The sequence below is a fragment of the Dermacentor andersoni genome, chromosome 6, assembly GCF_023375885.2.
Source record: "Dermacentor andersoni chromosome 6, qqDerAnde1_hic_scaffold, whole genome shotgun sequence".
NCBI lineage: Eukaryota > Metazoa > Arthropoda > Arachnida > Ixodida > Ixodidae > Dermacentor > Dermacentor andersoni.
Window position 1 is genome coordinate 91,178,546 of NC_092819.1, and position 27,932 is coordinate 91,206,477.

The following is a 27,932-nucleotide window of genomic DNA, read 5'->3' on the forward strand; positions in this document are numbered from 1 at the left end:
AATTCTATAGACTCTTTTCGAGAAGCAGTTTGCTCTGAAGGAACCAGGTGGCGCTTGCGGCGGCTCGCAGCAGGTTGCCTCAGCGAAAGCGCGCGAACAAGAAACCATTAAACTGCTTCTGCCCTGATACTGTGCGATCAGCTGTCGGAAATTCAACTGGATGTTTTCTAATGCATTGTGCTTGATTCATGCTACAAAATGTGGAGCGGTACAGGGAAGCCCGTGTGCTGTAGTCGGCTGGAAATATTGTGACTGGCACGTTAAGGAATAGAACGAGTCTGTGTGACCGACCGCTGCTACATATAAGGTGTGCCTGTGTGACCAGCCCTTCACGATGCACGTACGGCTTTCCTCGAGGATAAAAAAAATGTCACTCATCCGCCAGCGTTGTATCGCTAAGCTCCGAGGAAAGGACTTCAACCACGGGGCGTCGGCAAAAGTGAGTGCCGCTCGTTACACAGTGACAAATCAAGTAGCGCCGCTTCCTGGTATAGTAACTTTCTCGCACGCTATTTACGCTCATCCGCCCCAACTCACACGCAAACTTGCGTTCACTGTGTCGCCAATGTATCAAGAATAATTGAATGTGCGCATACTTGAATCAATGCGTCGAGGCATGGGTGACGGCGACTACATCGACAGAACCCGAAAGTTCCATGCTGAACGATTCCTGACGGTTCACAGAGCAAGCAAGTAACTAGCGATAATACGTCTTCGCTGCAAGCTATCACAAATCAAAAAAGAAACGTGACGAAGACGTTCCACTTAGTGAATCTATAGGTGGAGCGATATTGAGAGCGATATATGCAGTAAGAGTGGCAGGAAGCTCGACCGAAGGAAGAACTTACACTCAAGGCCCTTTGTTCCACACAGGTTCTGCATAGTATGCAGAAAATTTTTGCTTCGCCGGTCTGCTATTGCAGAAGCGTAGCTTGGCAGTATAGCTCAAGCGAACGATCCCAATTCAGCGTGCCTTTAAACAGCACGTATAGCAAACCACGAGTTTTTTGCGTTTGCAGTCGCGGCCTGGAATGTGAGTAAGAGTGACACCGCAGGGCTAGAAAGATAAAAAGAGACGACGACGCCCCGCCGTCGGGAACCGCGAGAACTCGGTGCTGTGATACGAGAGCGCGCGCGAGCGAGCGAGCTGGACGGCCACGCGGTGGCAATCGGAGAACGCACTCTGCTGTGGGATCGTGGCGGAGCGCTATAGGCCAGCAGGCAGCGGCGCTCGCTGGTGTGGGGTGTCGTCCCGACTATTCGGACCGCCATTCTACGCCAGGAACGCCTGCTCGTGACTCTGCCGCGGCATGCTGCAACCGACACCGCATGTGCAGCGGGGACCGGTGAGACGGGCGCGACGCCGCTGCCACGGGACACGAGCGATATGGCCATGGGAACACGACTGCCCTTGTTTGTGTGTCTGCAGGTTATCCTCATTTCCTGCGTAATGCGTGGAGCGATGACGCGACGGCACCCCTGATGTGGCCTGAGAGCGACGCAAGACGCGGTGCTACTATCTATCTATCTATCTATCTATCTATCTATCTATCTATCTATCTATCTATCTATCTATCTATCTATCTATCTATCTATCTATCTATCTATCTATCTATCTATCTATCTATCTATCTATCTAACTATCTATCTATCTATCTATCTATCTATCTATCTATCTATCTATCTATCTATCTATCTATCTATCTATCTATCTATCTGTCTGTCTGTCTGTCTGTCTGTCTGTCTGTCTGTCTGTCTGTCTGTCTGTCTGTGATACCACATGCTATCCAGATATATATCTATCTATCTGGCTATCTATGATATCAATCATAGATAGATAGATAGATAGATAGATAGATAGATAGATAGATAGATAGATAGATAGATAGATAGATAGATAGATAGATAGATAGATAGATAGATAGATAGATTGTGAGAAATGCCTGCTGGATGGACGCCCTTTCATGCCACGGCCACTGCAATTGATCCCGTCCGTCCCGTTCCCCCCCCCCCCCCCCCCTTTTTTTTTATTCACGAGCAAGTACTTGTCGAGCGAACCATTTTTCAGCCAGATATAATCAATGCCCGTGCATGAAAAACGAACCATCTAGTCTCTCAATAGTTGTTTACACCTCAACTATAATGTCGATGCTCCGATGGATGGCCCTTCAATCAGCCTTTCTGCACAGCAAGACGGATGACTTAACAAGATGATGACTAAAACTACATAGACAGATTTACACGCCTGGCAGCTTTCTAAGAAGCATGAACGTGACGTGAATCGAGTGAAGATTTAATCAACGACTTTTTTTTCCACGCTATGGCTTATGAGTTATAACCTGACCACGAAAACAAAGGCCTTAGTTTCTGCTTCAAGTGGCCTTCGCCTAAATTTGTCGCAAAATGTCGGTGTACTGCCATTTTCCTTCGGTGTTCCTCAGCTAACTTTCCTATTTGAAGGAGTATTTGTATGGGGCACTTAACGTGCCTTTTTATATCTTTTCTATTTCTCTCTATCTAAATGCCGCAACGTAGCCCAAGAGGTCCATCGAGAAATTAACCGAGTTACATCTTGCGGACAAGATGTTTTAATCTCGGAGATCAACGGTCTCCCATGCTTTTACTTCGAGCATAACCGTAGCAGTGACGTCAGAGGCCTTCTGCATGCTTATGTACACATTTATACGCGTCGACTCGTTTCTTATGCGGGCTTTCTGCTTTTGATTGTGCTTCTTTTCGATTAGTGGCATACCTATTACTTTCTCAGCTTCTCGATAGTGACGTAACACTTGACGCCTTGCTTTAACCAGCCTGGTTTCCTTTCCTGCGTCAGTCTTCGAACTTCACTGCGGCTTGGTACCGCGTACACAAAACATTTTCTACATAAAATTTCAAGAGCTGATAATCCGTAATGCACCTGTGGCCACGCGGATGAGGATGCATAGCACCTTCTGGTAGAATGTCCGCTACACGACACACACAGACAACGCTTAGCCCGTGATGTAGTGGCATTAGATCGCAGGCACTTCAGTCTCAGGAAGGTCTCAGGGCCTTGCCCAACATATTCATTGCAAAGACGAGCGTTACTGGCCCTTCAAAGGTTTCTAGAAGCGAGCAATATTCTCGGAAGCTATTGAGTAGAGTGTTTAAGTGTGATAAGCGCGTACTATGTTCGTTAACTCGATTTTGGGCAATTCAATGGTTGGTTTAATGTACCTTCGTGAGAATCTAATCCGTGCTTCCTTATGTGCCCTGATTTTAGTCTATAGTTATGTAACTGGACTTCGTGTTTCTGAGTTGACCTTCAGTTATAGTGGGTCATTAGTGTACTTAAGTGACTGGAATTTGTGTTATTATGACTTCATTATATTTTTATTATGATTTATTCTTATTTTGAAATCCCTATATGAAAAGGAGTAGCCGGGGCCAATTAAAGGCGACGTCTCCTAAATACAAAAAAAAGAGAAATCGCGTACAGTTTTTTTTTTTTTTTTTTTTTATCCAAGAGAAAAATCAAGAGACCGTAGTAGGAGTCGACGTGAGGCCTTGTGGTGCTGCTGTGTTCTCCAGTGCCAGCCTGACTTTCAAGCGTTCTACATACGCTAGCTCTGATGTTTCCGCTGTATCGCTGCATTGACAGTGGTGTCATAATGCTGTACTCCATTATTACTATTTTTTAATAAAAGGCACTTGCCGCGAGGTACATGCAGTAAAGAAAATTAACAAAATAAAGGATCAAGAAATAAACGCGGTCCCGAACGATGCAGGTACAGCGACAATGCGTTTACGCATTCGTTGTCCGTTATCCAACGGCTCTATAGTTCGCAGGAATATTAGGCTTAAGTTTGGCCTCTCTGAGCATCCTTTCTCCTATCTCTCGGTTACCAGGGCACACGTCCGCTGCGGCAAGAGCCACGTTGGTACGCACTTTACTTGGAACCAGCGGCACAAGCCATTTTCTCAAGAGTGCAGTATTAGCTCCCTACAGATCAAGAAGCTGCTCGCGAGGGGGTTCACTTCTGTTCTCAGCTGACGAGCGACGCGGTCTCTTCACTATGGGGACGCTAAAGACTGGGGCTTTGAAGCAATGTCGCCGAATGGCATGCGACAGTGTGTGCCTCGTTCAAATTAGGCAAATGGAGCTATTAGAACACGCGTGCCTTTGCAACCCGAGGCACCGGGGTAGTCGGGGCGCAACGCTACACCTCGATGACGTCGTGGCGAAAGCCCGCCACAATGGGAACGCCACTACCTCTAATGAGCCGAAGAGAGTCAAATGGATGCGCGCGGCAACCCACGCGCGTTGGCGAGCGGCAACCGGATACCCCCCATCGTTGGGTCGTGCTGTATTGGCTCGGGATGACACAAATGGAGCGCGTTATTCCAAGGTACCGCGTTTTAATATCGTTTTACGCACCGTGGGAAAGGCGTGCTCTTTACCAAAAAAGAAAAAAGAGAAAGAAAGAAAGAAGGTGTCCTCGTGCGCCATCCGAGACGCGTCCGGTGTAGACGCGGGGATCTATTAATCTGCTCGAAACAGTGGGAGTCCCGTAAGATCGGCCATCTTCGGGTGTTCGGTGTCTCGAAATGGTCCATCTCGGCATGTCTTCTTGCGTCGAGGAGACGCCGAGACTTACAATTCTCGAGATTAATACGCCGCAAGCGCTTGAATGGAAATGTGGGCCGTAGAAAGGTAGTTCGAGATTTTTCTGAAAACCAAACCTGCTACTCTGTGTAGGGAAAATGGAGAAGGAGAAAGACTGAGAGGGAGTGCGCTGACGATGACAGTGTATACGCGCAATTTGCATACATATCGTGCGCACGCACCTCACCTACGTCACGATGCGCACGCGCTTGTCATGTAGTCATTTAAGGTGAAGGCGAGGCCGCTCTCTATAAAAAAAAAATTTCAAGAGTGCTCCAGTAGCTCGCAGTGCACTTTGGTTGCTGTTCCGTGACCCCAGAATCTTCAGCTCCGAAACGGTTATGTCGTCTAAACCATACATCATCATCATCATCATCATCATCAGCAGCAGCAGCAGCAGCAGCAGCAGCAGCAGCAGCAGCAGCAGCCTGGTTACGCCCACTGCAGGGCAAATGCCTCTCCCATACTTCTCCAACAACCCCGGTCATGTACTAATTGTGGCCATGTCGTCCCTGCAAACTTCTTAATCTCATCCGCCCACCTAACTTTCTGCCACCCCCTGCTACGCTTCCCTTCCCTTGGAATCCAGTCCGTAACCCTTAATGACCATCGGTTATCTTCCCTCCTCATTACATGTCCTGCCCATGCCCATTTCTTTTTCTTGATTTCAACTAAGATGTCATTAACTCGTGTTTGTTCCCTCACCCAATCTGCCCTTTTCTTATCCCTTAACGTTACTCCCATCATTCTTCTTTCCATAGCTCGTTGCGTCGTCCTCAATTTGAGTAGAACCCCTTTAGTAAGCCTCCAGGTTTACTAATAAGCCTCCAGGTTTACAATCCAAGAGAAAAATCAAGAGACCGTAGTAGGAGTCGACGTGAGGCCTTGTGGTGCTGCTGTGTTCTCCAGTGCCAGCCTGACTTTCAAGCGTTCTACATACGCTAGCTCTGATGTTTCCGCTGTATCGCTGCATTGACAGTGGTGTCATAATGCTGTACTCCATTATTACTATTTTTTAATAAAAGGCACTTGCCGCGAGGTACATGCAGTAAAGAAAATTAACAAAATAAAGGATCAAGAAATAAACGCGGTCCCGAACGATGCAGGTACAGCGACAATGCGTTTACGCATTCGTTGTCCGTTATCCAACGGCTCTATAGTTCGCAGGAATATTAGGCTTAAGTTTGGCCTCTCTGAGCATCCTTTCTCCTATCTCTCGGTTACCAGGGCACACGTCCGCTGCGGCAAGAGCCACGTTGGTACGCACTTTACTTGGAACCAGCGGCACAAGCCATTTTCTCAAGAGTGCAGTATTAGCTCCCTACAGATCAAGAAGCTGCTCGCGAGGGGGTTCACTTCTGTTCTCAGCTGACGAGCGACGCGGTCTCTTCACTATGGGGACGCTAAAGACTGGGGCTTTGAAGCAATGTCGCCGAATGGCATGCGACAGTGTGTGCCTCGTTCAAATTAGGCAAATGGAGCTATTAGAACACGCGTGCCTTTGCAACCCGAGGCACCGGGGTAGTCGGGGCGCAACGCTACACCTCGATGACGTCGTGGCGAAAGCCCGCCACAATGGGAACGCCACTACCTCTAATGAGCCGAAGAGAGTCAAATGGATGCGCGCGGCAACCCACGCGCGTTGGCGAGCGGCAACCGGATACCCCCCATCGTTGGGTCGTGCTGTATTGGCTCGGGATGACACAAATGGAGCGCGTTATTCCAAGGTACCGCGTTTTAATATCGTTTTACGCACCGTGGGAAAGGCGTGCTCTTTACCAAAAAAGAAAAAAGAGAAAGAAAGAAAGAAGGTGTCCTCGTGCGCCATCCGAGACGCGTCCGGTGTAGACGCGGGGATCTATTAATCTGCTCGAAACAGTGGGAGTCCCGTAAGATCGGCCATCTTCGGGTGTTCGGTGTCTCGAAATGGTCCATCTCGGCATGTCTTCTTGCGTCGAGGAGACGCCGAGACTTACAATTCTCGAGATTAATACGCCGCAAGCGCTTGAATGGAAATGTGGGCCGTAGAAAGGTAGTTCGAGATTTTTCTGAAAACCAAACCTGCTACTCTGTGTAGGGAAAATGGAGAAGGAGAAAGACTGAGAGGGAGTGCGCTGACGATGACAGTGTATACGCGCAATTTGCATACATATCGTGCGCACGCACCTCACCTACGTCACGATGCGCACGCGCTTGTCATGTAGTCATTTAAGGTGAAGGCGAGGCCGCTCTCTATAAAAAAAAAATTTCAAGAGTGCTCCAGTAGCTCGCAGTGCACTTTGGTTGCTGTTCCGTGACCCCAGAATCTTCAGCTCCGAAACGGTTATGTCGTCTAAACCATACATCATCATCATCATCATCATCATCAGCAGCAGCAGCAGCAGCAGCAGCAGCAGCAGCAGCAGCAGCAGCCTGGTTACGCCCACTGCAGGGCAAATGCCTCTCCCATACTTCTCCAACAACCCCGGTCATGTACTAATTGTGGCCATGTCGTCCCTGCAAACTTCTTAATCTCATCCGCCCACCTAACTTTCTGCCACCCCCTGCTACGCTTCCCTTCCCTTGGAATCCAGTCCGTAACCCTTAATGACCATCGGTTATCTTCCCTCCTCATTACATGTCCTGCCCATGCCCATTTCTTTTTCTTGATTTCAACTAAGATGTCATTAACTCGTGTTTGTTCCCTCACCCAATCTGCCCTTTTCTTATCCCTTAACGTTACTCCCATCATTCTTCTTTCCATAGCTCGTTGCGTCGTCCTCAATTTGAGTAGAACCCCTTTAGTAAGCCTCCAGGTTTCTGCCCCGTAGGTGAGTACTGGTAAGACACAGCTATTATACACTTTTCTCTTGAGGGATAATGGCAACCTGCTGTTCATGATCTGAGAATGCCTGCCAAACGCACCCCAGCCCATTCTTATTCTTCTGATTATTTCCGTCTCATGATCCGGATCCGCCGTCACTACCTGCCCTAAGTACATGTATTCCCTTACCACTTCCAGTGCCTCGCTACCTATTGTAAATTGCTGTTCTCTTCCGAGACTGTTAAACATTACTTTAGTTTTCTGCAGATTAATTTTTAGACCCACTCTTCTGCTTTGCCTCTCCAGGTCAGTGAGCATGCATTGCAATTGGTCCCCTGAGTTACTAAGCAAGGCAATATCATCAGCGAATCGCAAGTTACTAAGGTATTCTCCATTAACTTTTATCCCCAATTCTTCCCAATCCAGGTCTCTGAATACCTCCTGTAAACACGCTGTGAATGGCATCGGAGAGATCGTATCTCCCTGCCTGATGCGTTTCTTTATTGGGATTTTGTTGCTTTCTTTATGGAGGACTACGGTGGCTGTGGAGCCGCTATAGATATATTTCAGTATTCTTACATACGGCTCGTCTACACCCTGATTCCGTAATGCCTCCATGACTGCTGATGTTTCGACAGAATCAAACGCTTTCTCGTAATCAATGGATGATATATATAGGGGTTGGTTATATTCCGCACATTTCTCCATCACCTGATTGATACTGTGAATATGGTCTATTGTTGAGTAGCCTTTACGGAATCCTGTCTGGTCCTTTGCTTGACAGAAGTCTAAGGTGCTCCTGATTCTATTTGCGATTACCTTAGTAAATAGTTTGTAGGCAACTGACAGTAAGCTGATCGCGGTCTATAATTTTTCAAGTCTTTGGCGTCCCCTTTCTTATGGTTTAGGATTATGTTAGCGTTCTTCCAAGATTCCGGTACGCTCGGGGTCATGAGGCATTGCGTATACAGGGTGGCCAGTTTCTCTAGAACAATCTGCCCACCATCCTTCAACAAATCTGCTGTTACCTGATCCTCCCCAGCTGCCTTCCCCCTTTACATAGCTCCCAAGGCTTTCTTTACTTCTTCCGGCGTTACCTGTGGGATTTCGAATTCCTCTGCACTATTTTCTCTTCCATTATCGTCGTGGGTGCTACTGGTACTGTATAAATCTCTATAGAACTCCTCAGCCACTTGAACTATCTCATCCATATTAGTAATGATATTGCCAGCTTTGTCTCTTAACGCATACATCTGATTCTTACCAATTCCTAGTTTCTTCGTCACTGCTTTTTGGCTTCCTCCGTTCCTGAGAGCATGTTCAATTCTATCCATATTATACTTCCTTATGTCAGCTGTCTTACGCTTGTTAATTAACTTCGAAAGTTCTGCCAGTTCTATTCTGGCTGTAGGGTTAGAGGCTTTCATACATTGGCGTTTCTTGATCAGATCTTTCGTCTCCTGCGATAGCTTACTGGTATCCTGTCTAACGGAGTTACCACCGACGTCCATTGCACACTCCTTAATGATGCCCACAAGATTGTCGTTCATTGCTTCAACACTAAGGTCCTCTTCCTGAGTTAAAGCCGAATACCTGTTCTGTAGCTTGATCTGGAATTCCTCTATTTTCCCTCTTACCACTAACTCATTGATCGGCTTCTTATGTGCCAGTTTCTTCCGTTCCCTCCTCAGGTCTAGGCTAATTCGAGTTCTTACCATCCTATGGTCACTGCAGCGCACCTTGCTGAGCACGTCCACATCTTGTATGATGCCAGGGTTAGCGCAGAGTATGAAGTCTATTTCATTTCTAGTCTCGCCGTTCGGGCTCCTCCACGTCCACTTTCGGCTATCCCGCTTGCGGAAGAAGGTATTCATTATCCGCATATTATTCTGTTCCGCAAAGTCTACTAATAACTCCCCCCTGCTATTCCTAGTGCCTATGCCATATTCCCCCAATGCCTTGTCTCCAGCCTGCTTCTTGCCTACCTTCGCATTAAAGTCGCCCATTAGTATAGTGTATTTTATTTTCACTCTACCCATCGCCGATTCCACGTCTTCATAGAAGCTTTCGACTTCCTGGTCATCATGATTGGATGTAGGGGCGTAGACCTGTACAACCTTCATTTTGTACCTCTTATTAAGTTGCACAACAAGACCTGCCACCCTCTCGTTAATGCTATATAATTCCTGTATGTTACCAGCTATATTCTTATTAATCAGGAATCCGACTCCTAGTGCTCGTCTCTCCGCTAAGCCCCGGTAGCACAGGACGTGCCCGCTTTTTAGCACTGTATACGCTTCTTTTGGCCTCCTAACTTCACTGAGCCCTATTATATCCCATTTACTGCCCTCCAATTCCTCCAATAGCACTGCTAGACTCGCCTCACTTGATAACGTTCTAGCGTTAAACGTTGCCAGGCTCATATTCCAATGGCGGCCTGTCCGGACCTCCTACGAGTATATACCACCTATATGAACAACCATACAATGTGGCTTTAAGTGTCTGACCTTCTGTGAGGTAATCAGTGCCTGCTTGAGAATTGGTCCATTTGGTCTCGGTACCTATCCGAGTATGTATGCTCGAAGAGTTGAGTGAGCAACACGGCATTGCCAATTTTCATGTTGTCACGTGCGATGTCCTGAACGCAAAGTATGGGATGCCTTATAATGATAAAAGAGATTGCGCTGGAGATACGTAAGCCACTCTTCTGGCAACGCATTTCCCCGTGGACGAAGACAGGACAGAAATGCGTAGCGATGAGTAAAATGGTCACTAATTAACTTCGGATTAACGACCTTCGGGGACGAGTTTCACTCTCCCAATCGAAGCCAGCCAGCGCTCCGGTCTTGCCGATTGAGCACGAATCTCGATATTTGTACAAGTTTCAAAGTATCCGCCAACAATATTTGTGGAAATACACAAGTTTTCCTAGCATTGTTAAGCCGAAGTGCCCGAGGAAACTTTGTAGTTCTTTTATTTATTTGTTCTCTTTAAACTGATGTTTAAAGCGTTTCGCCACCTTTCTATGGGCTAGATTGTACTCGCGTACAAGCCGTCACCACTGTGGGGCGCGGCGGCCTTCGTCGCTCTCTCTGTGTCACACGGACGCACTTTCGACAGCTGTCAAACTTCATCGCGATCGATCTTTTCGATCGCGATCGACAATGATCGCTGCAACAGGACCCAACAATCCGGATCGAGTTGGGTGCAGCTCTATAGCGCATGGGCAAAGTGGGTCGAAACCACTTGTCAAATTTGCCTAATATTCACCTTTGCCGAGCAACTATTTGAAATTCTGCCACGTACATCAATCTTGTTTTCAGGGGAAGAAAATATCGGTATTATAACCTGCTGGTTTTTTTTTCTTTTTCTTTTCCTTTGCCCACACGGAATGCGACACCAATGCCTCCACAAGTTGGTGACAGCACGGTCTCCAACCCGTCTATATATACGATATTGAGCAGGCCATTGCCAGATTGTCAAGGGCCAACGAGAGCTTGACTGAAAACCGGTTAGCGCTATTGTTTGAACCACTGCACGCTTTGAAGGAAAGAGAAATGATGAAGTAAGAACTCGCTCACGTATTAGTGCCGCGCGCATTTTGAAGCGATTGAACTGCGGAAACGCAGCGACGAAGAGAATGGGATCGCGCGCAGTGCAATAAAAGAAATTGTGTGTGTGTGTGTGTGTGTGTGTGTGTGTGTGAGAGAGAGAGAGAGAGAGAGAGAGAGAGAGGGGGGGGGGCGACGGCGCCAGAGAAAGAGGAAGATAGAAGCACGCTAGAGGTCGAGTGTCCCCGCGTATGCGCAGGGGCCCACATGACACCAGCGCCGTAACGCGAGACAGAGCCGCAAAACACGCCCACCCACCACTAACCACTACTGCTTGCCGACGACACTGCGCCGCTGCCTGTCCGAATGTTTGGACGGACGTGCGCAAAAGCGATGTTTTAATTTTTTTTTTTTTTTGGCATCCAGCCGTGTCTCTGCGTATGTTTAGAATATCTTTTCTCAACGTTTGTAATGTTGGCTAGTTGTTCGGGTTTCTTGCTCTTGGAGCAAAGTCGTCGGCCGATTATTTGTTTTCGCTGCAAGAGGAAAAAAAAAAAAGATAACGAGATGAATTAGGACAAAAAAAAAATGATGTGGTGCGCGAAACGCGATACGGACACGCGCACAGAAAGGGAAAAGACAGTGGTGAAACCCAAGTTCGGAAATTAAAAGGACCTTCTCTGGTTACTCGCGGCCATGCCTGTGCTGCGCGCTTGGTCTCCGCAGCTGAGGCGTGTATGACTTGAACATTCTCTCCATCACTGTGCTCTAATTAAAGGCGAAAAATAATTTTAAAAGAAGAATCGGCGCTAATGTCAAAGTGCAAGAACAAAGAAACCGAAGAAGGCGATCTGTGGAGGAGATGATAGAAAGGAGATGAGTGAACAAGAAAAACGTATTCCCAAAAACTCGATTGCTATATTTTCTTTTTCCTCTCCGCCTTATTTTGAATCCGAGCCTGCCTCCGTCACCTGACACCGGAGGGCGCTTGCGGCGCTGAAGTTTCGCCGCATAATGTTCTTCGTTCTCTCTTCATTTCTCATTTCTCTGCTCGCTTTGGGACAGAAGTTGCGAAGTTTGGGGGGTTGTTCCTTCTCTCCTATTTTTCCCCTGTAGTTGGTTGTTTTTTCGCCGCGTTCGCACTGCCTTTTAGCGGGCAATGAACAATGATGAAAAAAACAATAGGACTCTGACGTCATTCGTACGGTGCTCGTTAATGGCCGGAATTTCCCTGTGAAATGTTTGTGAGGGCGCCTTTGGTAGCCTATGGAGACACTATTCAATGGCAGTATGATAGGACACCATGTTGCCGTTAAATAACCTGTACCATTAAAACATAAAAACATAATGTCGTAACAATAAACATTCCTCGGCACAACAAGACAGAAATTGCAAGAAAGCACTGTGCTGACTGGCTCTTTAAAGAGCGAATTAGACATGATATGCAACATGGTGACTGACAGTCACTTGACACCACTTGCATGACACTTGTAATGGTCCTTAGAGGATAAAGCGAATGAGTAGGAAGACTATCGAACTGATGAGGATACTGATCGCACTGTGAGCTCCCATTCACGTAAACAGGTCATGATTTATTTTACCCCTATCTTCTCGCGCCCAGTGGCCGATACTGAGGCCCCGCGTTTTATCGGCACGAGAGTGGCGGTTGGCTTCACTAATCAGATGTCACCTGTTTCGCTATCAGGTGTACACGTACCTACATCTATATATACTTTATCATTGAAACAAGTCAATCCGTCTTCCGTATAATCATTCCACGCGAACGCATCACGGACAAGCGGATGACTTATATAAACGAGCTGAATTCTGCTTTGAACATTAATTCAAAAATCGCGCGTTCTCTCTTTTCGCTTTAATATTTTTTTTTCTTTTCGAGTTTAACGACGCTGTGTTGCAACGAAGGTCTCTGAGGCCTTCTCGTCATGTCGGTAGACTCGGCGCGCCGCCACAACGGGGCGCCACAACTTCTCCTCCGCGCGCCGGAAGCTGTAGCAGACGACGCCGGCACGACCGCAGCGCCCCTGTGACGCGCGCGCCACATCCGGTCCGGCTCGGCGTCGTCTGTTCGCGCCGCGCGTCGTCTGCGCTTCGAGGTGGCAGCGCTAAAATCGAGCGGCCGTTCCGTCGCGATGGTGGCCGGCGCCGCTGGCGCTTCCCTAGCCGTGTGCATGTCGCCCCGTGTGTGCTGAGCAGCGTGTCGCGAGTGTTACTCCCGAAGGGTGCGGTGTCTTCTCATCGGGGTCGACTCGCGTACCCGGGAGCCACGCGCCATCCGTTCGCGTCCCAGTGAGATGAGTGCCGGCGCTGTGGGCGACAGCAAATCGTCACCGTCGTCCAAGCGACGCCCCAAGCACCGCCGTCCGCCGCCGCAGCCACCGCCGCCGTCGACGACGTCTGCGACGGTTCGAGTGAAACCGGAACCCGTGGACGACATCAAGGTGGGCATTCACGAGCGAGCTTCCAGCCGCGCGCATCCGGCCTCCCCTCCCGGAGGCTGTCGTTTATTTTCTGCTTGGCGCAGTTTCGAGTGTAAGACGATACTGGGACCCGCGTGAACCGCGCATCGGATGCGCGACGTCGGGTTCGCCGCTGTCTGTCGTATATAGCGCACGTGCTTTTCTGAACACCCCCTTCCCCCATTTTCTCCCCCATCCCCCTTCCTCGCTGGCGCGCGCCTGTCTTCTAGTGAAGTGCTCCCGGCCGCCTGTCATCGACGACCCTAGTCTTTCGTCGGAGGTATTAATGACCAAGATGACTGTGCGAATACTGAAATCGTGCGAGTTTTGCTGTTCTAAATCAAACAAGGAGACGTCGGCGTGGATTTTGTTCCTTTCTTTCTTTCATAGAGCTTGAACGCGCGCTGAAGCCAGGACCTGTTCACGCTGCAAAGTGCTCAACAACTCACTAAACGGGCTCGGAAATAGCCTTAGCTTCTGTTTTGCTTGTCCGGATTTTCTCTGGTGCCGCCACGGAGCTGCTGATTCCGGAAGCGTTCTAACCGCAACTGCCGCCTATAAACGCGCTGCGCTTGGGTGTTTCGCATCCCCTTTGCAAGAAATTACTTTCCCAGTCAATATGAAGTTATACAATCACGAAGTTATGTGGAATACTGGAAATATGTAAATTTGCTATGTCAGATGGGCTGTCCATAGAGCATCCGCCAGCTTACGCATGCCTTACCTATTCGATCAGTTGTTGATTGTACAATGTCTCTAGATCAGATGCTGGCAAAAAAAAAAAAAGTCTTTAGACAGGTGTAGAGAGCTAATAATGCTCGGAAACACACGCTGTAGATTTCCTAAGGTCACTTTTATAAAGAATGTCTTCGCTTAGCTTATATAGAGCGAGATTTTTCCAGATGGCGGCGCTTATCGTGCAAAATTAAAGCGCTCTATATTAAACTGAGGCTCTTCACATGGTCCCGAGTCGCCCTACAGGTGACGGTGTCGGTGCTTTACATCCTCGAGCAGCAGGTGAACTACGTTAGAGTCCGCGGACGCCTCTGATCACGGGTTTAGCGCCGACCACATGGTCGGAGTGAATGCCTTACACGCTCGCGTGTTCACCGTCAGCAGGCTGCCACCGTGAGCAAGCAGAAACGCAGAGCAGAAGTTTGCAACGAATGCAACGAAAAACAAGCACCTCCTTAAGCAAAGTGTCAAGTAACACATAAATTTGAATTCGGGAGGTCATATATCATTAGGAGGTCATCTACGCCTAAAATTTGAGGGCTTTATACGAGAATAATGATTCAATAAAAGTTAAAATTGAGCGTTGCACGCATGACTCAAGGAATAGGACTAGACACACGAGTGCTAACTTTCCACTGACAATTGCATGAAAACACCGGAGATGGCAGGGACTGATAAACGTCTGATGGGACACGGGAACGTGTTGGCGCATGCGCACGCTGCACCAACGCGTATAGTGGAAATTGCCGCGCGAGAAGGAGTAACCGTCACCGCTTTCGGATGACTAAGTCCTCTTCGTGTACCCACATTTCGTTCAATGAGACGACAGTCTGTTAGCCCAATCGACTAACCATGTGGCTAAGAATGCGCGGGTTTGCGTTTATATGCTTTAATGTCCGATCAACAGCGCAAGAACACCAGAGGGGAGAGGAGAGAGAACTGTTTTCTCTTCTGTCTCCTCTGGTGTCTCATGCGCTGTTAATCGGACGTTAAAGTACGTTTCACCAACAAGCCCAATCTTACACCCTTCTTGTTTATATGCACGGTCTATCGTGGTAACAGAAATGCACCAAGTAGCCAACCGAGATTCCGCACTGCAAACGGCGATCAGCTTATCAGCTACATGTCGGTTCTCCTTCAAATATAGTTTTCTGGTAAGTTTCTTCCACTGCACACTGTCGTTTGTCAACACATTTCAACTCAATTCAAATAAGTTCTGGGGTTTTGCGTGCCACAACCACGATACGGTTATGAGGCACGCCGTAGGGAGGTACTCCGAATCAATTATGACCACCTCGGGATTTTTAACGTGCAGCCAACGCGCGGTACACGGCCGTCTCTTTCCTTTCTTTTTTTTTTTTTGTCGAAATGTGGCCGCCGCGGCCAGGATTCGATCCCGCACCTTCGGACTTAGCAGCGCAACGGTATAGCCTCTACGCCACCACGACGGGTAATATTTTGTTGACTCCCACATCTTTTTTTTTTCTTTTCTGTTACAGGCCGGTCTCGTCGCTTCTTGTCAACAGAGCTAGACTTAATTCATTGCCTTCCTATGACGTACACGCTGTCGCCAGCCATTCACACGGGCTGATTAATGATCAAATCGTTTCATTCTGAACTCTACGCTCCTCGGAGAACGTGAACGTGTGCGCCGCTCAAGTTACTGAAGTCTGTGGCCCCTTACCATGGCCTTGCGTTACTTTGAGAACGCTGCCTGCTGCCGCTGGGCTGTGGGCGCTTTTTTCGTATAGTTTGTGCTCATCTCCCCTCCTTTTGTTTGCTACGCCGTTCACCACGTAGAGGGTAGTCAACCAGAACTATAGCTCTGGTTAGTGCCCCTGCCTTCTTATGTGTGCGCCCTTTATATCTCTTTCTTAACTGTACTTTTCCATCTCGCTGTACGCATCAATCTCGGGACTCTCATTTCAAGCACGTCGATCTTACGAAGTTAGCATTTTTTTCTCGTCGCTACTCTCGCATTCCCGTACATGACTGCTGGTCGTATACCAGTCTCTCGTATTTGGCCCTCAAACTGACTGTTGATTTCGTATCACGCAGAGCCACAGCATTAGCAAAAGTTCCTGCTTTACGCCCTGTTTCATCACATTTCCCCCCTCCCCTCTCAGGTTACCGTCGCATAGTTCACATTTGGACGAAGATGCCTGAATTTTCTTTCCAATTTCCGTATGGCGCCCTCCAATTTCTTCACGTGTCTGACTTCCTGTAGTGCGGGCAGTTCACTCAAAGTCCCGCCTTTCTCCCAACAGTTCCTTTTAACAACCAACGTTAGTTAAGCGATTTCTTCGTATGTCAGGACACAAGTTTCAGGCGCTACTGATCTGTAAAATAAAATAAGGAAACAAAGGAAATTAATCTTCGCGACTAAACGTTGGAGGAACGCGCCAGGAATGAACATATACCACTGACATTTGTGCTATGAAAAGGGAAGCCGCACAGGACGAACGGACGAGCAATTGCATCATGTGGCATTTATTTATCTATCCATTTTTTTATTGTCATGGCAAGCGGAGTGTCTCAATGTCTCCTATATATTATACGGAGACTACTAGGCCTGGATGGTCTCAACCACCAGCTCACACTACAGCGGTGCGACGTTCCTACAGGCTGGAACGCTTGCGAGAGGGACGAGTTGTTAACCATGGCCTCCGAGATTACCCCCGAGGTGATCTCGGAGGCCATGTGTTTACAAAACAAAAGCAACAACACAGAAATGTAGCGCTAGATCGCGCACGCGACAAGACGGGAATAGACGGGAAGGAGCAGACCGGCACTGCGCCGTGCGCATTCCACCTCCCGCTGTGTTCCACCACCTCTTCGATTGCATCTGCTGACGCTCTGTATAAAAAGGCACAGCACGATAATAAACGCGTGCGATTTGCTACTCAGCGCAGCGTTTGTACGCGTCTCTCTATCTTGTCCCGTCGTCTTCCAGCAATGCATCCCCGTGACCGTGAACCAACCAGCCCCCGCCAGTCAATCGTTGCTGTAGATTCACAGAAAGGCAGAATAGGTATATAGGCCTGAGTAGGGACTTGCTCTGGCATCCTACACTGCGTACTGAAAAAAAAAAATAAGGATGGGCAAGGAATGGAGTAAACGAGATGCGTACATAGGTGCATTACCACTTCGGCATTTCTAAGGACACCTGTACATTGTGCACAGCGCCAGAAAAAAACTATACATTCACGGTACGCCTCAGTACTTTACATACATGTGAGAAGCAGTACTTTTTCAATGCACATACGTGTCTGAAAGGGAAATTTTGACATCAACCCGACAGCATACAGCGGAAGCTGCAAAGGAAGCCCATAGCAGTTTGTCAGAAAGCAAAACTTCATATTTGAAGAAAGATTTGTCCCGATGCGCGATTCGAGCCGAGGACCAAACGACTTTCGGGAGTGGTCGCTCTACCGTCTGACCTAACCAGCACGCTAGCAGGTCGCGGAGCGAGGGCGTATTAATTGACTATTCGAAGCACAGGGACACAGAGTATACTGCAAGTCAGTCCTGCAGAAGCCCGCAAGATGGAAAAAGACTCACGAAAGGAAGAATTCCTTCCTTTGTAGCTTCGGCTACTGTCACGAGGATGACACATTTTTCCCCTTTCATGATTCTTCCTCCACCTTGCGCTCTTCCGCAGAATTGATCTTCCGCAACATATATGCGCAAACATATGCCCTTTATTTATTTGTTCTTTATTTTCGTGTGCGCTCTTCTTTCATTCTCGCTTGCAATTAGGCTTCATTGTGACTGAACACTTATTTATTTTTTCCTCAGCCACGTATTCCTATGTACAATGGCCTTCCAGTTTCAGTGTACGCGGACACACGCGCTCAAGCAATGAGAATGCACAGAAAAGTAGTATGCGACAAAGTTGCGAGAGTTCTAGCTGTACGTCGCAGTGGAGTATGTTCACTCTGTTCGGTACCACTTATATCAGATGCAGTTCGTCCGGGAGTATATGAACACTCTGAACACTCTTCAAAAATTGAGTCAAGATTGAGTCAAGTTAATGCGGGACCAGCGCGGTTACTCCATCAAAAAGGTAGTTGCCTGCACGTTTCTCGGACTCCAACCGGTTGAGAATGTAACCGGAAGAAATCAAAGGCGGCGGCCTACGCGTTTTATCCTGAGACGCATGAATTTGAGGCACGCTGTAACGAATCTCGAAAACTCTATTTCGTTAAAGAAATCATTCTGATTTTGCCGACACATTTGCTTTCTGTTCCTGAGACTGATGTAATGTTCTGGCGTCGAAAGCACCTGTCGTCGTAGCCCAGCGTGTATGGCGTGTAAAACTCTTGCTTGGGCTAGTTGGTTCATGCTTGAATTAGTAAAGGCAAGGCGCAGAAGACCAGGACTCGAGATGGAACACAAACGACAGGACCGGCGCCGGTCCTGTCGTTTGTGTTTCATCTCGAGTCCTGGTCTTCTGCGCCAATTCCCTTTACTAATTCGTGTATGGCGTGTTCTCTCGCTGAGCACGAGGTAGCAGGTTCGATTCCCCGCGGTCACCGCGGTCCCATTTCGATGGTGGCGACAGCAGAAAAACGCTCGTGTACTTAAATTTAGGAGTAAGTTAGAGAAACCCGGTAGGTCGAAATTGATCCTGAGACCATTTACTACGTGCGCGCACACACGCACGCACAACGCATGCTGCGGTGTCCCTCATTGTCAACTGCGGCATTTCGAAACGTTAAACCTGCACAGTTTCACTTTTTGATCCTGCGCGAAAACCTTGAAAACGTGGGTAGAGTTGGTGGTTTAATGTCTAGCAAACAGCAGTGGGTGAAAGAGCAGGAGTCAGTGTAATCCAAGAGCAGGCCAAATGAACGTCTACTCTGGTAAGCGGCGTATATGACGGTATAACGCAAGACGAACTGCGTGATGAAAGAGACGCAGGAATATGCTAAGCAAGTTTTACTGGGCTTGCTCTGTCGCTCGTCCCATTTACGTTTGCAAGTTTCTATATATGCTAACGTTACCAGTATGTGTAGGTTTACACCAGATTCCTTGTTAAAAGAGAAACAAACTGAAATGTGGAACAGAAAGATAAATTTATACTTATTTGTAAGGCCCACGCGCGATGGCAAGAAATAAAACCTTTTCGAAATAGGAAACGCCCCGCGTAATACCTGACACCGATCGAGCACTGGTGCGCCTTACTGGTTGAAGAACAGAGTTACACACACATACATTATATATATATATATATATATATATATATATATATATATATATATATATTATACAGCGTTGGAGGTTAGACCAAACGTTGATAGAACTATAACGAACCGAGTAGCGTCGACTTCTACTAAATGTCCTCCAATGCTCAGTTAAAATGTAAAGATAATGTCAGCACTTGCCTCTCGCAATAGTCTACGTCTAAACTAGATAAGGCATCGAAGTTAACAGCGCTGTTCCCAAATTAAAAGCCGCGTTATAGTGAGCTTCAATCTAATTTCCGATATCTTACCTTTTTTGCAACTGTCTGCTACCCCGCTTCGTTACCCTTCAGGTAAGAGGTACACCATTCTTGCGCCACGCCCGGCAGCTCAGAACCCTGCATGGCAACGCGAAGGGCAGCGATATTATGAACGTGTACACGAGCGCTTACACATCGAGTTGTGGCGAAATCCTCCCTACAACCTCCGCGTAAAACGGCAAATACGCATCCGTTAAAAGGGCCCGCACGGCCGAGTTTATACGCGCATTAGTTGCGTTACCCGGTATGATTTACTCGCCACGCGTGTAATTTAGTGTAGTGCTCGATTATTATCGAAATAACTGCAACTTGTGGCTCCTCGACAGCTTCGAAGCCATTGGAAGCTGATGCAATGTCAGAGTAATGCAATTTTTTGTTTGACTGATTCATTCGTGAAGTTTGTTTTATAGAGAGAGAGAGAGAGAGAGGAAAGGCAGAGAGTTCTGCCGACGCATAGGAAGCCGCCTACATGCTACTCTGCGTGAAGGAAGGAGATCGGGGATAGAAAGGCCCTAGGAGAAGAAGAAGGAGTAGGAGGGGGCGAAAAAAAAAAGCAAACAAGAAAATGTGTGATGAAGGTATGTATAGGTTAGACAGATGGGATAATGTTGATGTCAATAGGCTACAGCTTATCACTTAAGGAAGCGTCTCGAAGGAATTAGAAAAGGCTATGGTAAAGCCAAAGTATTGAGGGACTCTGGCAAAACTTTGCTGTTGGTTTGAAGGAGAAGGCTAGGGACCTATAACATTATTCGTATAACTAGCATTTAATTGTAATGATCTCTACTTTATTATCACTTTACCTCCCCCTTCCCTCTCTCCCCAGTGTAGGGTAGCAAACCGGATCTTCCCCTCTGGTTAACCTCCCTGCCTTTCCCCTTTCCCTCTCCCCCCTCTCTCTACCTCTACCTCTCTCTCTCTCTCTCTCTCTCTCATTTCGTCTCTGTAATCAGGACATCAAAAAAGAAACGTTTTCCACGCTCACGAAGGCACTATCACGGTATAAGCGTTTGTGGTCAGCACGCGTCAAAGCAACGCACTGACACGGTCGCGCTGTAACGGTTTAGCACTGTTAAACAGAAGCGCACGCGTTCCAGTGCTGCCGTGGCGCGGACTATGGGGGGCGCCGGAGCTATACAGTCGAGCATCCCAACTACGAAATGCCCTGTACAACGAAGAAATAATTCTGTCTCGCTTCTATTTCAAGCTGTGCGGTGCGCAACCTTTACAACTAAGTGGCCTGTGTAACGAATGATTCATAGAACGACAGAAAGCTGAGCTAGTTGGACACGTGTTGTCCACTTCTCTACTCTTGTGTCCTGTCTGCACGCCTCACTTCTTTTTTGCATAATGAATGATTCACGAGGCCCCAGGCACTTCGTCGCAAAATGCGTTCGACTGTGTAGCGGAGCGCTCCGGGTTAGTTCCGGCCATCCGGAGTTCCTCGAAATTGTCCCCGAATCCAAGGATACAAGCCTCTTTCTTGCTCTTTCTTGCACTGACAAGCCTCTTTCTTGCTTTTCAGCAGCTCGTTGTGCATCTACAGAAAAGAGCAGGTTAAGTGGATTAAGACCATTCGCTGGTCTTATATAATCATGGCAAAATGTCAGTGCGGACGTGTTGCATGCAATCATTGCTATTGAAGACCAATGAATCTATCGACGAACATACTGCTTGAAATGGTGTGATGACGAGCGCCGCCACGGAGACACATGTGCTCACAGTATAGTAGATTTGGCGAAAGCGGTGGCGGCGGCGGTGGTGGCAAAACAAATGTGAACATGTTGTACGCGCGTGAAAAAGCGTTTCCGGCCGCCTTTGGCGTTTTCGCTCTCTTTTCACTCTCTTTTCGCCTTCCAAGTGCGAACGGTTTGCCGAGGCTGAATGGATTTCAGGCTTCGCGGCCTATAAGCACACTGGAGCTGAACGGTACACGGGCTCCGTAGTATACGGCAGTGAACTTGTTCGTGCGTCCAAGAGTCAACTCATTCAGACTCGGAGAGAGGTAGATGATGATGATGACAGTTTATTAACTAGTATAAGTGGCGTACCAACTATTTTTCGAGTGGGGGACAAGCTATATATATATATATATATGACCAGGGCTTTTATTGACATGCGTACGGTGGAATACAGTGTCGTGTGCACACTATAGACACATGCACACATTATGTGACACAGAATTGACGCAACGGCAAAAAAAAGACAATAATAATAGAGGGTTAATTCTTGAAAGAAAGCTGCGTCTCATAGCATACATAAGGCGTCACGGCTAATGTCAAGGATGCTTAGTAGGCACGCTGGTTAGTGTGCCTGTGCTTTCGTTAATGGCAGATGAAACGTTGGTAAACTTATAGATTAGGTAAGACTCGCGGACTTCGCGATCGTGATGGGAATGAAAGCCTGACTCAAGTATAGTGGCCCTGAGTTTTTCGAAAGAATGCCCTGGTAAGCGAATATGTCTTGATAATGGAAGGTTGGGAAGAGTATTGGCATGCGATCTGTGGTTATTAAAGCGTATTCGAAACGAGGTTTCTGTTTGGCCAATATACTGTTTTTTTTTTCAAACTATGCACTCCAGCATGTATACAACAATCTAGGTATCGCAATTATCGTATATATATATAACCTTAATTACGGCAATCTCTCTCCCTCTCAATATATATATATATATATAAGAAACGGATGCTATTTGTACCGATTCACGTGAGCTTGCTCAGCCGCTCCAATATATACGCCTTTCTAAATGTGCTTCTATAGTCGACCTGGCTTATTCACGTGCAGTGTCCTTAACCACCAGAGCAAAAAATTTATTCCAGTTAGTTCTGGGAAAATAATTTACTGCCACGCTTGCGAAAGTCCACCTATCGAATTCATTTAGTGTTGCCGCAAAACCCGCAGCGTTTCAATTGGTTTAAATAGGTTTCGTGAGGAATAAGAAGACATCAGTTTAGTGAGAACAACGTGAATGCAGTATATGATTGACGACTGTGCGGCGAAGCCCAATTACAATGTGAATACTGCCAATGTGAAGGCAAACCTGGCTTCGCCATTGTCATGGAGCTTATACGTCGTACAGCGAGTTTCGGTCGTTTACGTAAGGCTTACGAATAATGAACTGCGTTCGAAAAACTCATTTTTAAAGCAGATTTTCTTACTTCTAGGTCGCTAAAATGTCGCCAATTGTTCATTCATGTCGCCAAATAAAAGACGATGGTCGCTAAGCACGAGACAATGTCGCCAAATCTAGCGACAGCATTGCTAAAATCGGAAACTGATTTTGTGTTTCCAAAGACGGTTTGGGCTAGACGGCCCCAACAAACACGGAATGATGCAAGCGACCGAAGTGGAGACTTGTCTCCTACCGCCCGGTGACAGCCTGCTCTTCAATGGAGGAGCGAAAGGCGCTTCCCGCAGACGGCTCGCACCGAGAAGAACCGTACTGCTTAGTGCTGCGGACCGAGCGTCTTCTGATACAGCATGTAGTGGCGAATGCCGAAAGAGAATCCTCGCGGCCTAAGCAGGGAATGCGCAGTAATAAAGCACACTTGTACGAGGCCGCTGTTTTGAAAGACAACTTGACCTCAGCTGTTTTGTTGCTTTTTCCAGTGTGCAGTCGAAAGTGACCGCTTTCGAAAGTGAGCAGAGGGTGCAAACGGCTTACTTTGCCCCCATCCCCCTCCCACTTCGCCCTGTGGTGGGGGACAAGTGCTCGCCGGTAAATACGCCTATGACTAGAATGCTCATCATGCGTTTCACACCCATGTAGCTTACTGGTGGTTATACCGCAGTGGTATTAGTATACACTGGCTTCTGAGTGGAGGGCTGTGCTGTATTTTGAGCGGTCGCTGCATTCGGGTATACGTGCCAGGCAGCTTTCTGCAAACTCGCCGCTTCTGGCTTTTTGGTATCCACTCAACAGGCCTCTAAGAAAACGTCCTCCCTGCTGAAGGCGTTCATGCAGAATACCGCGATCGCTTAGCTATAGATACGAGCGAGTTAAAAAATAATAATAAAGCGCCAGCCGGTGTCCTTATAGCCATTTTCCCTCTATTTCTAACAGCACGTCTTCAGAACTTCGCTCCAAAAAAAGACGAACCCTTATCTGGTTCCGCCCGCGCCGTAAATAAGTTCTTGTGACTTTTGCGCGCGCTGTTTTCTGGGTTGACGGCTCACAGCAGAAACATTTGCGCGCCTGGGGCGCCCTACGATTCAGGTATATATATATGTAATGACAGCCTTCGTCCCCCCCCCCTCCTCCTTTCTTTCTTTATGTTACCGCCTTTGTGATCGGGTCGTTTTTATTTGCCTCTAGGCAACATCTTCTGCATCTATAGACACTTTGAGCTGCAAGAGCAAAAAGAAACACGGCCGAAAGGGATAGCAGCGGAGTGAGCCATAATTTGCGCTGAACGGCGCTAAGCAAACGCGGTTCGCTTGCGGACCTCGTCGCAGCTTCGCCAAATCTGGCTCGCTTCGAGAATGGCTAACACGTTTTGTTTTGCTTCCTTCTACTGGCGCATATAAAATCTCGATGAAGCGAACTTCTTGGGGCATCAAACAATGTTCGTATAATCCGAAATTCGTGTGATCCATAACAAACCGCAAACACCCAGGACCGCAGTGAAAGAAATGTCATTCTTGCTCGTTTATGGCGATTAATTTCAATTGAATAAGAACTCGATGACTTCGGAATCCTTTATTTCCTCAATCGTGGTCGAGTAGAGGACTCAAAAATGGAAAAAAGAAAGTGTTTTACGTGTCAAAGCCACGATCTGATCAGAGGCATGCCGTAGCAGAGGAGTCCGAATTAATTTTGACCACCTCGGAATGTCGAAATGTGCGCGTAAAATCTAAGTACGCGAGCGTTCTTTTTTTTTTTTTTTTGCATTTCGCTCACGTCGAAGTACGGCGACTGTGGCCGGGTCGGGACCGAACCCGCAACCTTGAGATCAGCAGTGCAATGCAATGGCAGCATCGCCTCTGCAATACCTCGGAGGGGATATAGAGCAGAGAATTCCGGAATTCGTGGACGTGGGATATATGTATATATATGATACTGGCTTGGGGACATGAAAAAAAATCATTGCCTCCCTTCCAGTCCGTGAAGAGGGTTGAACAGCAAAGCTGTGTTAGTTACACTGAGTGTTACACCATGCAAGTCAAACTTTGCAAGCAGTCCATATTGTAAATCTTTAGTTTCACCATTCTTCACCTCATTTTCACTTCTGCGTGCTTCGCGTGGTGAGCATGCTTCAGGAGTGTTTCTTTTTGTTTTGTCTTCCGAATCTCCCAGGGTTTTCTCTCACTCTTTTTTTTTTTTTTTTTGCGCGTGAGGCAGGCCCTACGACGACGAGCCCGTTCATGAACCAACTCTCGCTGACGCTCGCGGTAGGTAGCTTCCTCCTCAAGAGTACGCATTACTCGTGCATAGTCTTCCCATAGTTGTAGCCATGGGATGGAATGTGCGGAACCACTAATCCAAAGCTCCGTATGTATATGGGCGCAAGGCCCACCACTGGAGATGCGAGCGCTGCAATCGTTTTGTCGATTGGTTGGATTGGTTTGACGATTGACGTCTTTGACGTCTTTGTGTCTCTTAATGAGGTTACACACACGTTCGGCTGCGACGGAGAGAACGACGTCAGTGGCAGTATGCCCGCAGTCTGCCGTTGTCGCTTGCGTTCGATGTCTCGAGTTTGCTCGGTGGCGTGGTTAGCAGCATCCGCCCGGCATTGCCGCTTGCGATTCTTCAATATTAAGTTTGTCCGTCACGAAAGGCAATTAGTGGCTCATACCCCCGTAAACGCGGCCTCCCCATTTCGACGACAGGAGGGAAATGAAACTGAAACTGGATTGGGATGTACTATGGTGCGGGACACCGCATGGCACACAACCTCCGATCGTTGTCACCTGAGTGGTACGATAATAGAGTTCAAGGTCCGGCAAACAATAATAACACGATGTACATGTACGTGTGTTATGCGTATCGACAGTGCTGCTCAGACTTGACTCGCCTCCCATTTCGATCGCGGGCAGAGCTGCGGCAATGCTTCTAGGCCCGTTGCCGTTCGAGGTTGCGGCAATATCGCAGCTCAAAGCTTAGTAACGCCACGCTAAGAAGTTTCCCACTTGTAAGAACTTGTTGAAACCTCTCAGGAAAACGCGAATACTTTCCACTCGTCGTCAACAGCACGTTCGTCCTCCACCCTCCAGCGCGATTCCACATGCCAGCATGCATGGCACCGGACGACAGACGGCGCTGTGATCGCAAAATGGCGACGCCCTCAATGAAACGGTCTATAGGGTGCTCGTATATCGAAGGAACGAATTGGCATTGAGTGAATGAACGGTTCAGCTCCCCCGAAACGCGGGTGCTGCGCAGCTGTGAAGACCGGAGCTTTCTCGGCTGGGACGAGCGCCAGAGAATGTTGGACATCGGCCTTCTCTCATTCACGCGCCCGCATTTCCGTTAGCCTTTATTTTAACCACTCTTTCATTCACGGAGCGCAACACCCTGAAGGCCTCGTGCTATTCGCTCGCGGAGCAGAACGCGGGGAGACGGGGAATTTGCGGCAGTTCCGAGGTAATCGGATATGGTTCTGTTCCCGAGTATTTTGCTCGAAATTAGAGAGCGAACTCCATATAATCTATAGCTGAGATTGAGAGCAGCGAGTGGAGCTCGGTAGGCCGCGTAATGCCAGCGGATTGATGGATGCCCCACTAGCGCGGTCTGTGTGTGTGTGTCAAATGTGCGTTTGTCCTTGTCGTTCAACTTTCGCTACACCAAAATAGGAGATGCCGTACCAACAAGCCCCTGTAGCTACCCTCATCGTATAGAAAGTCGATGTTGTGAAAGAGCTTCTATCATTTCCGTTTGCTCTTGCGTATCAGTTTTCCCATCGTTGGAGAAAGGAGAATAACAGAAACATTGTATATCTATTACAAGATCGGTCCGGACTAGTGTGTGAGCGCTCCCTCTGTGTTCCCGACAGGAACTTCAGTTTTTAGATGAAGAGTGTCGTGTGTATAGTAAGCGCGATTACCTTTGAATTGGCTTGGAATATGCTTTCACGCATGCTTCGTTTGGTCTTGTGGGGTGTCGTTACCGCGAAATAAAGTCTGTTGTCAGTGACAGCACCCTTCTTTTTCATTTGTCTGTTTCTTCCTCGTGGTCTTTCCTGGTTTCCTTCCCGTTTGCCGGCATTCTTCTACATAATACCGTGAACGAAGTTGCCCAAAAAGGCCACCCTTATGAGGCTTAAATCAGCAGTACACGTCAAAAAGGTAGCCCAGGCGAAAACTTGGTCCTACTTCTATGATCGAACCTGGCACCTCCGCCCTGCGCTAACCGGGTATTTAGCATAGATATGGTAGCGCGAGGGGGAAGTAATCGATAGATGCGAAGCTGAGGGTAGATTAAGTAGCGAAATTAATTCGAGGCGGAGATCAGCAATGTGGAGAAAGTTGCGCGAAAGGGATGTGTGTCACCCAGCTGAGAAATTACGCTGTAGTAGTAACAGAAACCTCCTTGCCACTAAGTATTTACAACAAAGCTCATTTCGCCACTCTTTTGTTACCTGTGCTAAGGAAAACGTGAAATCGTGGGTATACATGCACAGGCAGATTGCTTTATCTTACCCTTCCCTGTACATCTGCGGCACGGGGAGATGGCTCATTTTTTGAAGAAAAAGAAATGCAGAACAAGCTTGTCTCGCTCTTCAATTTTTCGCTCAAACTGCGGGGCCAAATATGACAGCACAACATCACACAGAATCCTCGCGTATTTGAGTCCTGGTTGCGCAGTAGAAGGCAGCAGAAGTTTTCAGGTCTATAAAGCACTTGATTACTTTGAACGCGGTGTCACCAGTCGATGAAAAATTTAAGAAGCGCCGTAAACTTATGACGTCATGGAAAACTGGTGCGGTGCTTTCAAGGTGCATGCATCACCACTTTCGGTCTTTCCAAACTATGCCAGGTCTCAGGTCTCCTCTGGAGCATGAATGACCTTCGTAATTGCAGAAATCGGAATCTACCGGTCTCGCTTAGTTTGTGCCGGACGTCCCATTGATGTATTTCTTGATCATCCTTTTGTACTTCGGATTCTGGAAGTCTGCAAGCGTGGGAGCTTTGAACGCCGATTGATTGATTGATTGATTGATTGATTGATTGATTGATTGATTGATTGATTGATTGATTGATTGATTGATTGATT

General features: G+C 47.7%; 1 protein-coding gene across 1 annotated transcript in view; it reads left to right on the plus strand.

Moving 5' to 3' along the window:
• The first annotated feature begins 12,531 nt into the window (after window positions 1-12,531).
• Window positions 12,532-27,932, plus strand: part of LOC126522560 (uncharacterized) — a 72,472-nt gene continuing 57,071 nt past the window's right edge. Inside the window, exon 1 of the mRNA XM_072288953.1 lies at window positions 12,532-13,458. Within this exon, the coding sequence (XP_072145054.1) occupies window positions 13,312-13,458 (147 nt within the window). The 5' untranslated portion in view covers window positions 12,532-13,311. The remainder of the gene's footprint in view (window positions 13,459-27,932) is intronic.